Source organism: Ambystoma mexicanum, chromosome 3p (genome assembly GCF_040938575.1).
Source record: "Ambystoma mexicanum isolate Mex_15411 chromosome 3p, UKY_AmexF1_1, whole genome shotgun sequence".
NCBI lineage: Eukaryota > Metazoa > Chordata > Amphibia > Caudata > Ambystomatidae > Ambystoma > Ambystoma mexicanum.
Genome location: NC_090925.1, coordinates 208,963,421 through 208,978,830, shown reverse-complemented (window position 1 = coordinate 208,978,830; position 15,410 = coordinate 208,963,421). Strand labels below are relative to the sequence as shown.

At 46.7% G+C, this 15,410-nt stretch overlaps 1 protein-coding gene across 3 annotated transcripts in view; it reads right to left on the bottom strand.

The window, feature by feature from the left end:
- LOC138580266 (WD repeat-containing protein 5 homolog) overlaps window positions 1-15,410 on the bottom strand; it is a 943,811-nt gene that overhangs the window by 248,911 nt on the left and 679,490 nt on the right. For all 3 annotated transcript variants that reach the window (XM_069650661.1, XM_069650662.1, XM_069650664.1), the window contains exons 8-9: window positions 12,122-12,208; window positions 11,926-12,014 (exon numbers count right to left, since the gene is read on the bottom strand). In XM_069650661.1, coding sequence (XP_069506762.1) covers window positions 11,926-12,014; window positions 12,122-12,208 — 176 coding nt within the window. The remainder of the gene's footprint in view (window positions 1-11,925; window positions 12,015-12,121; window positions 12,209-15,410) is intronic.

Sequence of the window (15,410 nt, the reverse complement as noted above, 5' to 3'; positions counted from 1 at the left end):
TTCTACAGTGAACCCACTGAATCTGAACCTGGAGCCTACCAACGCCTGGTAGTGCCCCAAGAGAACAGACAACAGTTCTTGCAACTAGCCCACGAGATTCCTTTGGCTGGTCACTTGAGTTTCAAGAAGACCAAGGAAAGGCTCTCCCTCTACTTTTATTGGCCAAAAATGGGGGCTGAAGTAGATAGATATTGCAGGAGCTGCCATACCTGCCAGACTTCTGGTAAGGTTGGTTCCAAGAATGTGGCACCTTTAGTGCCTCTCCCGGTTGTGGGAGTCCCATTTGAGAGGGTAGGGATTGACATTGTTGGTCCCCTTGATCCCCCAACCTCCTCAGGCAACAGGTTTATCCTTGTTGTAGTAGACCATGCTACTAGGTACCCTGAGGCAATTCCTATGAGGACTGTTACAGCTCAGGCTGTGGCTAAGGCCCTCCTTGGTATCTTTACCAGGGTTGGGTTTCCTAAGGAGCTGATTTTTGACAGGGGGTCAAATTTTATGTCCCACTACATGAAAGCCATGTGGAAAACCTGCGGAGTCACCTACAAGTTCTCAACCGCCTACCACCCTCAGACAAACGGGTTGGTAGAAAGGTTTAACAGAACTATGAAGAGCATGATAGGTGCTTTAGAAGAACCCCTTAAGAAGAAGTGGGACCTTCTACTGCCATGCCTTCTATTTGCTTATAGGGAAGTCCCTCAGGAGGGAGTAGGTTATTCTCCCTTTGAACTTCTCTATGGCCATCCAGTCAGAGGCCCCTTGGCCCTGATTAAGGAGGGGTTGGAGAGTGCTCCTTCCCCCAAGCCAGTCAGAGTGACTGACTATGTGATAGGTCTCCGAAGGAGAATGTCACACATGATGGCGGAAGCAAGTGACAACTTGAAAGCTGGCCAAGCTCTGATCAAACATTGGCATGATCAGAAGGCTAACATGGTTGAGTTTACTCAAGACCAGCTAGTTCTAGTTATGCTTCCAACAAGGCAGAGGGCCTTGCAAGACAAATGGATGGGACCCTTCAAGGTTGTGGGAAAACTTGGAGAGGTCAACTATCTGGTGGATCTGGGCAACCCCAGGGAAGCTCCCCGAGTCTTCCACACCAACCGCCTCAAAGCCTATATCTCTAGACCAGAAGTAGGAGCCTTGCTTCTAGCTTCATCAGAAGAGGAGGAGGAGAGTGAAGCTCTACCTGACCTCCTAAGAGGCTTACCTTTGGACGAAAAGGTTGAAGGAGTTAATCTCTCTTCAGATCTGACCCCTGAGCAACAGGAGGAGTGCAAAGCGATGTTAAATCAGTTTGCCCCCCTGTTCTCACTTTCACCAGGCTTGACCCCTTGGGGACAGCATGATATACTCACTGGTGACTGTCTGCCAGTCAAAAGCAGAGGATATATAATGTCAGAACATGTCAGAACCCACATCAAAGTTGAGGTCAAGAAGATGCTTGATCTCGGGGTAATAGAGCCCTCTACTAGTCCATGGTCTAGCCCAGTGGTGTTAGTACCAAAGGCAGGATCCAAAGAGTTGAGATTCTGTGTGGACTATAGAGCTCTTAATGCAGTCACCAAGACTGATGCCCACCCTTTGCCAAGGACAGATGAGTTGGTGGATAAACTTGGTGCAGCCAAGTACCTCAGCACACTGGACCTTACGTCAGGCTATTGGCAAATAGCCCTGACCGACCATGCCAAGGAGAAAACTGCATTTTCTACCCCAGTTGGCCTATACCAATTCAAGGTTATGCCTTTTGGACTGAAAAATGCACCTGCAACATTCCAAAGGATGGTGAACCAAGTTCTAGCTGGGATGGAAGACTTCTGCATGGCATACTTGGATGACATTGCAGTCTTCAGCCACTCCTGGGAGGAACATGTGTCCCACTTAGGGCATGTTTTACAGGCTCTTGAGCAGGCCAATCTGACCATAAAGGCAAGCAAATGCCAAATTGGACAGAGTAAAGTGGTCTACCTTGGACATGAGGTAGGAGGTGGAGAAATAAGGCCTTTGCTCAGCAAGATTGAAGCTGTGCAAAATTGGACAACACCTACTACTCAGACCCAGGTGAGAGCCTTCTTAGGCCTCACTGGGTACTACAGGAATTTCATTGAGAACTATGGGACCATAGCCTCTCCTCTGAATGTGATCTCCTCTCCAAAATTCCCTAAAAAGGTCAAATGGAATGAGGAATGCAATCAGGCCTTTGAAAACCTGAAGAAAGCTCTTTGCCAAGCTCCAGTACTCAGAGCTCCTGACTACCACCAAACTTTCATTGTACAAACTGATGCTTCCAATGTAGGTATAGGTGCAGTTCTTAGCCAACTGGATGAGAAGGGTAGGGAACACCCCATTTGCTTCATCAGTAGAAAACTGAAAGATCCTGAAACAAGGTGGGCAACAATTGAAAAAGAATGATTTGCTATTGTGTGGGCACTGAAGAAGTTTAGGCCATACTTGTATGGTTCTACTTTTGTCATTCAGACTGACCACCAACCCTTGAGATGGTTAATGCAAATGAAAGGGGAAAATCCAAAACTATTGAGATGGTCAATCTGCCTCCAAGGGTTTGATTTCACCATTGAGCACAGGTCAGGGTGTCACCATCAAAATGCTGATGGACTCTCTAGGATGTATGTCATCGACTAGAGGTATGAGGTTCATCCAGGAGTGGATTAAATCCTCCTGTCCCTTAGTCTGGGGGGCGAGTGTTAGGGAGAATTCTCTGTTTAGGCTGAATTCCCTAACCTAGTGAGTCCCCCAGCTGCTTTGCTGGATTTTTGGGGTTTATTTTTTTTCTCCTGCCAAGAGTGAGACTCTTTTACCCTCACTCTTGGACATGATTTGAGAGTGTAACTGTGACTTGCTATGTGCTTATGGGCTACGGGGTATTTTTTTCCCCATAGGCTATCCTTGGTTTTTAAATGTGTGTTACACAGCACCCTCAGTGCAGTAACACAGGGGTGTCATAGAGACCCCCAAACATAGACTCCACACCCTGGGACTGACTACTGTCTCCCTGGGTCTGTAAAGTCACCATTGACTTTACTAGTCTTAACTTAGGAACTTAACCAGGACAAACCATCATACTGTGGAAGTACTGGTAGGGGCAATTAGATTGCCCCTAGGTCTGTTGTCGAGGGGGTACTGTCCCGTCCCCCCTTGCCGAGTTTCTGGCTGGTGGCAGTGGATACCACGGAAATATTCCACCGGAATATTTCCCAATGGGATTTCCCATTGATTTTAATGCACCACTTTTTGGTGCAATGTTAAAGATACCGCCGGTTTATTTATTTAATATAAATTCACCGGTTGGGATTTTTTGCCAGAACTCGCCGCCAAAATGGCGTCTAGGTTCACTTCAGTAACCCTGAACCCGAGTCGAGCCTTTGTTCCACTTTTGGCGGGCTTCTGCACAGAAGCCCTCCACAGTGGTGCCATTCTGTCTGGGTACCACAGGGGGTGTTGGAGGGGGTTTAGGCACCCTGGACTGAGTTGCCTTGCCAACTCATGTCGCACTCTGGTGTGATTGGCCCAAGTGGTGAGCCACCCCGCTCACCACTTAGCATGTTTGAGTGACAGCTAGGCTGTATGAATGGGGGTTTGCTGCATAAAAGCAGGGTTTTTGGGACTGGTTCTTGAGAAGTCGCCACAGGACCTAAGAAGCCGAAGAGGGAGAAGCCGAGACGACCTGCCAAGACGACACCACCGGTGAAGCCCTGCGGAACCGTCTCACCACTTTTTCCGACGACAGAGGAGATCTCCCGCCGGAGAGTCTCCTTCCCTTAACTGGTGGGGACAACCAGTTGCTGCCTTCTTTTCGCCGTCCCGAAGCATCTCGTGGCCGCCTTGCCTGTGCCAAGCACCCCGGCGACCGGGATACCACTTTTTACCTCAACCGCGAAAGAGGGGTAAACTCCTTGGTGACCGGAAAACTCCACGGCTGGTCTCATCCCTGGTAGTGCAACGACCTGCAGCTTTTCTCCACGTCGAGCTCACCTCTTCCCCTGGACGACGCCGCAACTTGCACCCACTACCAGGAACAACTACCACCGCTGGAGGATCCTTTCCACTTTTAAAGGTACTGTGTTCCGCCCGGCTTCCCTTGCCACCGATTGTACGGGGTAGATTTAGCCCTCGGCTCTCGACCCTGGGTAAGCCTGGGACACCCTAACTAAACTTTTTCTAAACTCAGTAGAACCTTTTCTACTTACCTGCAAAGACTTGTGACATTGTGTGATCTTGGGCGTATTTTTACCTGGCTCTCTCTGAAGCGGGCAACGAATCAATTCTCCTTGTTCCACAGTTGACTGCCTTTGCTAACCTTATGTGGAAAGTGTTTTACCTGGCTGCTTTCATTTCTTCTGCTTTTCCCTCCCTTTTCTAATAACTTGTTGGAGTGCCATCTGACGTTAAGCGCTCACCTCTGTTTGGAAATAAGTGGTGTTAACTTAGACTTGTCCAACAAATGACTAGGGATGTACATATAAGTAATAGTGACTGTGTTTTGACTTACTTACCTTTTTCTGTGCTAGTGTAATTTTATGAGTGTGCCTTTAAAATAAATAAGTATATACTTTTACACCTAGCTCTGGTCAGTGTTTGTTTGTACTACTGTGACTCTGTACCTATCCTGTATCCTCTATATACTGCCTAACTCTTCTTGAGGGAAGTCTGACTGCTCAGCCACAGCTACCACAGTGAATCTGTGTGGTGCAGACTGCTACCAAGTGGGTTTACTGCCAACACCTGTAATCTTAAATCTTTTGCAGTGGTCCCAGAGGGACCTGCACATGTTTCTGCTTAACAGTATGCGGAACTGTCTGGCATAGCGGTGAACCCCCAAAAATCGAGCATATTCCCATTGGGTAGCTACAGAGGAACCCTTCCGGAGCGGTTGCCAGTGTTGCTGATACCATGGGCGGTTGGTTCCTTCCGCTACCTTGGAATAGATGTGTATCATACGGTAGAGGAGGAACATTTGCATAACACCGAGGTGGCTGTGGGAAAAATCCGTATAAGCATGAAGTCTTCACAACTGTTATGGCTTCAGCACGGTCATAGAATTCTGCTCCTCCCAAACACACTGAGATAAATGCAAACCGAAAAAATAGCCATCAGAGGTATGCAAAGGGTTTTACACATTTGCACCACCATACCTCCGAATTGGACACTTTGAGATTGAACATGATTGTTGTGTAACATAAGGAACAGCTTGTGAGGATGTGATACCGAGCACATTCTACTGCAAAACCTTAGTGGACCGCTACCCTTCCCTTAAACTCCCATTGCATTCCTTTAAGAGATGAGACCTCCCACCCTTCCTCCTGCACAGTTCTGCTACTTTGCAGCCACTAGCTCGAACAGGAGCCAGCACAAATGCAAGTGCTGCTACCTAGACATTCCTGACTATGTTCTATTATACCTATTAGCTCCTTTTAAAAGATTCTAAATAATTTGTGCTCAGATAGACCATAATCATGACCATTTTTTCTGAAAAATGGTCAGAGTCTTTTGCGGTGCTGCAGTACACACATCTTACGTCTGTGCCAATTCAAACTTTAAAATAGCTTGGCTAAATGCCCAGCACATGCATTAAAGATCTGTTGCGGCGGCGTGGCTACGGGGGCCATGTAGGAGGACGCGATCTGGAGGAGTTCCCGAGAACCTGAAATGATCCTGGCGAAATAGTGCATAACAACGTGCCTATGATTGCTGAAAACACACATGTCGGTGTGTGAACGGACTGACTGCGCTTGGTGAACTTTTGGAATGCGTGGGAAGAATGGCGGTGGAGTTTTGTGTGAAAAAGATAAGGAGCGCCAGAGACGGAAGACGAAACAAAATGGCCGATCAACGACCGGAACAAAGGAAGGAGCAGGCCGCACGGTGGTCGGGCGACAGGAGCGGACTGTGTGCGTATTTGTAACTGGTGCGGAACGCAGGTCCCCTATGTTGGGATACTAACGCGAATCGGCCTGTATCTCTAGAGTGTCTACTACTGGCGTAGGCCTTTGGGCATGTGATAGAGGGCTGAGGCCGCACTACGACGCATCGAAGTAGCGAGACACTGTGCATGGAAAACTCGGCGTGAGAAGCTCACAGAGTTTGTGGACGGTGCGTGCCGCCCCCCCACTCCGTGGAACTGCCGGAGTGGGGCTTATGCGGCTACATGGGAAAGCATGGCCCATGGTAGCGGACAGGTCTCGCCAGGGGGTGGCTCGAGAGTGGCCCCGTGGAACGTGCCCAGCGGCTGCAGAATCATGTCTAATAGAACCATGAGACCGAAAGCGAAGCAGCCCACATTGGACGACTTCGCCAAGACGTTCCCTGGTCCGGAAAGTTCCAAGAGCAAGGATAAGTCGCCTGCAGGCGGCATGCCTGTGACGGGCACTAACCAGGAGGTCCTGGCTGCGATTGCGGACCTGAAGGCGGCCTGGGAGGCTAAACTTGAACTGGCCATTACTGAGCTGAAAACGGCATTGGACCTTAAGGTCGGTGAGGTGCAGGAAGAGGTGAATTTACTTCGACAGGACGTCAGGTCTCTGGCGGAGCGCACTGAGACCCTCGAAAAAGAGGTTAGCCCAAACACCGCGGATTGTGCCTCCCCTAAGGCCGAATTGCATGCCCTGGTGCAGAGAGTGGGCAACTTGGAGAACAGGGCGGAGGAGGCGGAAGGACGCGCCCGACGGAATAACATTCGCATCCTGGGCCTGCCAGAAGGATCAGAGGGCCGCGATACCACGGAGTTCATCGAATCTATGCTGTTGCAGGAGATACCCGGAGGAGCTTTATCTCAGGGATTCGCGGTGGAACGTGCGCATAGAGCTCTGACAAGGAAGCCGCCGCCGGGAAACCCACCTAGGCCAGTAATTGCCAAAATCCTTAATTACCGGGATCGGGAGAGGATACTAGAACACTTCCGCTAGGGTGGAACGATTAAACGAGGGGCGGCAAACATAACGGCCTACCCGGACTATACCCTGATTGTGCAGCGCAGCCGTATGAACTTTGGAACGGTAAAGATTGAGAGAGGCGGGCCATAAATACATGTTGCTGTATCCGGCGAAATTGAAAGTTTTTCATAAACACAGGACTTTGTTTTTTGACACTCCGGAGGACGCCATGGGATGGCTCGACGCACAGGGATGCCCCCAGGAGCCTGACGTTCAGACGGGGAGAGGAGATGGAGGAGATAAGTAGTGCACGAGGAGGGCGCTACAAGATGGCGCGGAATAGGACTCTGGGACTTGATTAAAGTCATGTGAGCGGCCTTAGGCAGAGAAGGCCAGACCGCTAAACAACATGTTATGAGCACTGTGACTATTGCTGTGTTTAGGGGAGCCTTGCAGAGCGGATCTCTTTACCCCACTTAGTAACCTTAGTTAAGTGGCCACTAGGGCGACTTCACCCTACTGAGCTCTGGGCTTAGTTGGTGCTTGCAGGGCTAGATGTGGGGGTGCCGGAGTTCCATGGATGGAGCTGGGCAGCAGTTGGGGAGTGTGGTTTTGGGGAAGGGATGGGTGGAGGGTGGGGAGGGAAGTGGGGAGTTTGGGGTGTACATAGTTATGGGGAGTTTGAGTTTGTACATGAGGCTACAAGAAAGAGATAGAGGGTTGTATCTGTATCGCATGGGCAGGTGGGATTGGCTGCACGGAAGGCGGGAGGATACTTATGAGCTATGGGGGATCTTAAGATCGTAACGTGGAATGTCAGGGGACTCAATAGTTACTTAAAGAGGAACAAGGTCATGATGTATTTGAAAAGACAGAAGATTGATATTGCATTGTTGCAGGAGACGCATCTGACGCGGGAAAAGTTGGCGCTTGTGGGGAAGAAGTGGAGAGGTATTGTAGTAGGTTCTCCGTATTCTGCCTACGCTAGGGGAGTGTTGGTCTGGGTGGCACCGCACGTTCCGCTCCAAGTTACACAGGAGGTGGTGGATACAGAGGGGAGGATGGTTATATTGAAGGCGCTGGTGGAGAATAAAGAGGTGTGCATTGTAAATACGTATGCCCCCAATCAAAACACGGCAGCATATTTAATGGACTCTGGGTACGTGCGTGGGTGGGGCGGTTATTTGGCGGGGGGGATTTTAATTGTGTGCTGAACCCCAGGGTAGACAGATCTGATAAGATTGATAGGCCCACCCCAGGAGCCAGGGCGTTGCAGACGCTGCTCGACGACTTCGGGCTGGCAGATGTTTGGCGACTGAAACATCCTAATGGGGAGCAGTATTCGCATTACTCAGCCCTGCAACAACTGCATACGAGACTTGATTATTTTTTTGCCACGCCAGATGTGATAGAGACCACCCAAATAGAATACAAAGCAAGGGTCCTGTCGGACCACTCGCCTCTGGTCCTGGGGTGGCAGTACTGCCGCCCCAGGGCGCGGATACCCACGTGGCGCCTCCGGGCTGAGGCACTCAAGGATCCGGTTTTCAGAGAGGATATCAGAGACGAGATTATACACTATTTCAAGGAGAACACTGGCAGTGTGGACTCGGCGGGCACGCTCTGGGAAGCCTTCAAGTTGGTGTTGCGGGGTGCTGCCATCGCTAAATCAAAAGGCCTGCAGGGTGGGGTCCTGACGGAGTTAGGGGGAGCTGAGGATGAACTGGAAAGGGAACTCAATAGTGGAGGGGGGGATGCGGAGCTAGTACTTAAACTACAGCAGCGGTGTGCGGAGCTTTGGGAAAGGCTCTGCAACCTTAACTATATGAAGTATGTTGAGAGGCAACATGCAGGTGGGGATAAAACGGGCCGCCTCTTAGAATGGCTATACAAGAGTGAAACCCCTAGGCCCCCGATTAGGACGATAACCAGAGAGGATGGAGAGGTAGCGGACAACCAAGAAGGAGTTAATGAGGCATTCTTGGATTATTACAGGGCACTATATGAGGACAAAGGGGGGGGGGCAGCCGAGAGGAGATAAGGGAAACTTTAAGAGCTATTGGATTACCTAAGATTAGTGCCGAAGAAAGAGAAGAGCTGGATGCACCGATTACTTTGGAGGAATTGGATGAGGTGGTGAGGCAGCTGCCCACCAGTAAGACCCCGGGAGCGGACAGACTTCCTAGCAAATTTTATAAAGCATATAGAGAGGAGGTACTCCCCCCCCCATACTAGAAATGCTTAATGAATCGTTTGAGGTGGGCCGGTTGCCGGAATCGCTTAGAGAAGCGATCATAATACCGCTCCCTAAGCACAACAAACCAGGGCATAGCTGTGGCTCCTACAGGCCCTTGTCAATGCTGAATCAGGACGGCAAGATATTGACGCGGTCCTGGCTAATAGATTTCAGAGAGTTATTAGTAAATTGATACATCCGGACCTAACAGGTTATGTCCCCAACAGGAATATAACCCACAACCATAGGCGACTCCACCGGGTGGTAGAATGGGGGAGCAAGAGTGAGGGTGAAATGGCGGTTGTGTCCTTAGATGCAGTCAAAGCTTTCGATTCAGTCAGGTGGTCGTGGTTGCTGGAGGCCCTGAGGGAATACGGGATGGGGCCGGGCTACATTAGGTGGGCGAAGTTGCTGTACAGTGAGCCGCTAGCTAGGGTTCGTAGAGGAGCAGTGATATCCGAGAGGTGGCAACTTAGCAGGGGCACCAGACAAGGGTGCCCCTGGTCCCCGATGTTATATATTCTGGCCCTGGAGCCCCTGGCAGTGTACCTCCGGCAACAATATGACATGATAGGCATCGAGGTAGGGGGTGAGAAACACCTAATATCCCTGTATGCTGACGATTTGCTATTATATTTGAAATATCCGGAGGAAAATCTTCAATATATTCTGGAGGTAATGGAAAGGTATGCGGAACTGTCTGGCATAGCGGTGAACCCCCAAAAATCGAGCATATTCCCATTGGGTAGCTACAGAGGAACCCTTCCGGAGCGGTTGCCAGTGTTGCTGATACCATGGGCGGTTGGTTCCTTCCACTACCTTGGAATAGATGTGTATCATACGGTAGAGGAGGAACATTTGCATAACACCGAGGTGGCTGTGGGAAAAATCCGTATAAGCATGAAGTTTTGGGAGAAGTTGCCGTTGACAATGATGGGACAGGGGGCGATGCTTAAAATGGTGGTCCTGCCTAGGCTCTTACATTTTTTCAGCAATATTCCGTATATGATACCTAAGAAGTGTTTTGCCAAGCTGAATAGTATGTGCAGAGACTTCCTATGGCATGGCACCCGGAATAGAGTGGCGCTATGGAAGCTGCAGAATTTCCATGAGAGGGGGGGTATTAAGCTGCCTAATTTTGAGGCCCATTATGTAGCTGCTCAGTTGCAATATGTGGTCAAATGGCTCTCTGATGAGGCAAATCCCGAATTTAGACTGTTTGGACAGGACTGCACTCCGTTTTACCTCAAGGAAATTATTTGGTTGCCTAGTTCAGAAATGAAGGAGCCCCCGGGAATGATGTTGCTGGGGTGGAAGATGTGGCGTAGAGTGTGTCGAATGATGGAGGACCCGTACCCGTGTTCCCCGCAGGTGCCGTTGGTTGCTTTGGCAGGGGAAGACAAGCAGCTAAGGATGATAATCAGGACCTACTGGGAGTCGGTCGGGCTGGTTACATTGGGGCATGTTTGAGGGGACCATTAGGGATTTTGAAGGACTAGGGGAAGAGACGGGCTTGCATAGGGGCCAGTATGTCACGTACCTAAGGCTGGTGCAGAATATTCGTAAAATCTGGCCTGAGACTGTATTGGCGGAGGACCCAGACGCCACTATGGGGACAATATATGACATATCAGAAGGGGGGCATGAGATCTCTAGATTGTATGAGATGGTGATGACCCGGGTTGGAAAGGAATTGACGCATTTGAGGTTGGACTGGGAAACAGAGGTGGGAGCACAGATGGAGGATGGGATGTGGGAGCGTGCTATGGGATACCACAAGAAGGTGTCAAGAAATGCTAGATTACAACAAATACAGTTGTATATAACGCACAGAGCTTATATGACCCCGATGAGAATATCTAAGTTCGGAAATGCGGGACGACAAGCGTGCCCAAAATGCGACAAGGAAAATGCTGATATGACACACATGTTTTGGTCTTGCCCAGTGATTGAGAGTTTCTGGGGAGAAGTGGCGCAAAAACTAGCGGACAAAGGGGTCACGCTCATTATAGATACGGCCTGGGCCTGCCTGTTGGGAGGGTTTCCCAGACCACGGAAACTTAAACATGTTGGGAAATTGAAGGACTTGGCATATGTGCTCGCAAAACGGAGGATTGCCATGGGATGGAAGCAGTGTCATAAGCCACGGGTGGAGGTATGGTGGCGGGAATTGCAGAAATGGGCGGAGGCTGAAACGGTGGTATGGCAGGAGGCATGTAGCATAAGTGGGGAAGAAGAAGTGAGTACCCTGATGGCATGGAGAGTATTAATAGCAGGACTGTTTGGAACAATAACAAATTCTGCAGACTCAGAAGGAGGTGATACCCTGCCACACGTAACAGATACGGAAAGTGAAGGACAAACAAGCTCTTGAGGGGGGAGGGAATGGGTGAGCAGTGGTCTTGACTAATTGATGTACATGTGATTGTTGCAAAAAGCGCTGCCAGTTTGGTTTGTATTGTTTGTTTGTTTTAAAAATTAATAAAATAAAAAAAAAACAAAAAAAAAGATCTGTTGCAATTTCTGATGCATGAACCACAGAGGGGACACCACCCTGTAGGGGCATGCATAGTTGCCAGCAAGTGGTATTCTCTCTTGGTGATACTACCTGCAGCGGTACCCAAAGAGATTTTTAGCAAGCACATGAACCATTGGCTCTAAAATACTTAGGAAGAGAATGCCGACCTAACTGCTTCACCTGCTCCTCTAACAATACCCATCGTGCCCCATGAGAGGGTGAGAGCACTGGTATACAGTCAGGCCAAGTTGGAAAGCGTAAGGCCTGGGATTTTCAGACAGTACCTGAAGTGCTGTGACAGTATCCTCATGAGCGCTCTCGGACTGTCTGTTCTCTTTGGTCAGTGGGTCCCAAAGTTCAACTTTTCCAGCCTCTGAAAAGAAAGTAGAAGAAACAGGGATTTAGAGGCCAAGATTACACACAGAAAGCCTATGGGAAGAAATTACATTGATCTTCTGGGGAGAATATGGATAAACTGACCTGACCCAGATACCAAGAGGCCAGACTCCTGGAGGCAACTCAGAGCAGACACTCCACAAAACGTGTAAATGTTCTTCACAGCACCACCTGGGAGGATAAGGATCAAAGAGTCAGGTCGCAAAAGGTATGCCCTCTACACAACAACAGTGGATATGCTTGCTTATCCCTAGAGCTTGTACAAGCCAAGTATACTGAGACCTTGGCATGCCTTCTCTGCAGAACCTTAACACTCCCGACACCCACAGACCTTCTAGGCCACCACTTCTTTATACTCATGCCTGCTACTACATGCCCTACAACACCCACTCGGCTACTGATATATCTGTTTCCTTAAGCCTTTCCATGCATTCTTTCCTGGGTCTTTGAACTAATGTTTTTTCATGTGTTATTCGATCATTCATTGCTGGCTCACATTTGACCTTTAATGCTTCCTTGTAGGGCTACATGTGCAGTGTAACTTTGGGTGACAGACATATTCATTGTTCATCTACTAAATGTGCTTATTTTTGTTCTCACTCATCTTTGTACAAAACTACGTATGCAGCTTTTTACATTCTCCTTCTCAGAGGTTAATACATTTGCCACCTATCCTCTGCGCTGTACAGAATTCCTTTTTTCCTTACTGTCCAAGAAACCTTTGAACGCTTTGTCTGTGGTATGTTTAATGATCATTTTTCTGATATGTTTTAAAGAGTATCTAAATCACAATTGTTGTCTATGATCTACCAATCGTGTTTTGTTGCATTAACCTTTGCTTGCCCTAAGCGATATTATTTTATATTTGCTGTATCTTACATTTGTACTGTGTTTGGCTTGAAAGAAAGCACCCTTACCTTACTGGTTGGCCTTTGCCTTCACATACAGGGAAGTTTGAAGTGGGGCATAGTAGGCTTGGGGAACTTGAGCAGTTAGTACAGGTGTCAGAATTAAAATGTGTACGCAACTAGCGAGTGACTAAAGCCACTCGCTATATTTATGAATGAAAGTTGTTTGGGATTCAGAACAGAGAACTGCTTCCAAACTTTTCATGCAAATATATTATGTATTTGAACCAGCGCATAAAACGTTAAGATCAATACGTGGTCTCTATGGCATTTCCTCAATTACTTTTCTTAACTTCTGAACGCTTGCATGTAAAAATCTGAACATATTTCAGAATAATATTTCGAAGCAACCGCCTGTGCATGCAATTATACATTTTTTTTTTACGTTGAACGCGTTTAGAACAGATTTTAACATGGAATACTTCACAGGAAAAAATTATTTTTCAGCCCAAATATCTTTAAATTGCCCACTTCGGTTTTCCTAATATTTTGCAGGCACCTAGATGTTATCCTAAATTGGTGCACTGAAGAAAAATGTTGAAAATCAACTTTGTCAATTTTGAGATAATTATGTTTGAAATGTACATATGTATGTCACATGCGCTGAATGAAAGCACCTTTTTTATACGAACTGTGCATATGGAATTAATTTACACTTACAATATGAATTGTCCACAGAGAATATTAATTTTACAATACATACATTACACAATTAACATCTTCTAAAAACTCATGTTAAAAGCAAGTCTCACTTGGCTTTAATGTGAGTTTTAAGGTGATGGAATAAAGGTACACGTTTTATATGAAACGTACACAGAGCGTGCACCTACGGCACACGCACCTTCTACACACATCCTTATGAAACACACTCCTATGGCACATGCTCCTAGAACATGTGCTGCTATAACAAGTAATCCTACAACACACACTACTATCATACATTTTCCCATGGCACCCTCACCTGCTACACATGCGCCTACTGCACATAACATGTGTACGTACGACACATGCTCCTACAACACACACTCCTATAACAGATGTTCCTATAATATGCTACTACACACCCATCTATTACAAATAACATGTGGAGGTACGACACATGCCTTTACCACACATGCTCCAACCATACACACTTTTAGGACACACACTTTTAAGACTCACACTCTTACAATGCACACTTACCATACACTCTTAGGACACATACGCCTGCAACACATTCCGCTACTACAGATGACCCTACTACACACAGAAGCGCCTACAACACATACACATACTACACGTAACATGTGGCTGTACAACATGCTCTCACATGCACCTAGGGAACATGCACATATGACAAATTCTCCTACCACACACACTCTTTCAACACACAGTGTATTTACACACATTCCTAAGACACATGCTCCTACAACACTCATTACTAGAATGAGTGCTCCTACAACACACAGTCCTATGATAAATGTTCCTATAACATGCACACCTACTACATGTAACATGTGGACATACAACACATGCTCTCGCATGCACTCTAGGAGACACGCACCAAGGAACATGCACCTATGATACATGCTCCTATGACACACTTATGACACACTGTAATGACACTCCTATGACATGTGCTCCTATGACACGTGATGCTAAAACATACACTCCTACAACACACGCTTCTAGAACACAAATGCTGCTAGAACATATGCTGCTACAACACATACGACACATCTTATAACACAGAAACTTACATATACGACAAATATACTTACGCCAGACACTGTTATGCAACATGCTCTTATAACACATTATCACACACACACACTTATACTAAATGCTCTTACAACACAGGCTAGTATTATAACAAACACTCAGAATCAATAATCATGTAAGCATAACAAAAAAGTAGACATTATTGAAAAGTTTTTTGTTTTACACAAAAGAGTTAAGGTTAAACCAACAAAAACTCAAAAGTCTACAAACATCCGAAATAATAAAGTTAAGGTAACAAACTATTAAGAAATTAAAAATATTTAAAATCAGATCTCATGGTAATCTTAACTCAAACACTTAAAAGCATGCAATATTACCATTTTGCACATACACACAAGTAATTATATACAATGTCAAATCATTCCAAAGAACATTATATGTACAGGTATAATAAATGTTAAAAGTATAACATATTTTTAATACAAAATTACTACATAATAAACTCAAATTATAATATACAAAATCATAATTCCTCCAAAGAATTGCAATACAAGATTTTATTAACAAATCTACAACAATATATACACAAGCAGTCAAGTCTTAAACTTCTACAATAATATCAATTAACAAATAACTTTATAAAGTAATATAAATACAAATATTAATGAAGGTACATGTCGTTGTAAATGCATATAATTTACTAAACATATTATAAAAATAAAACCAACAAAAAACCAATACGAAATGATTTAAATATCGCATAC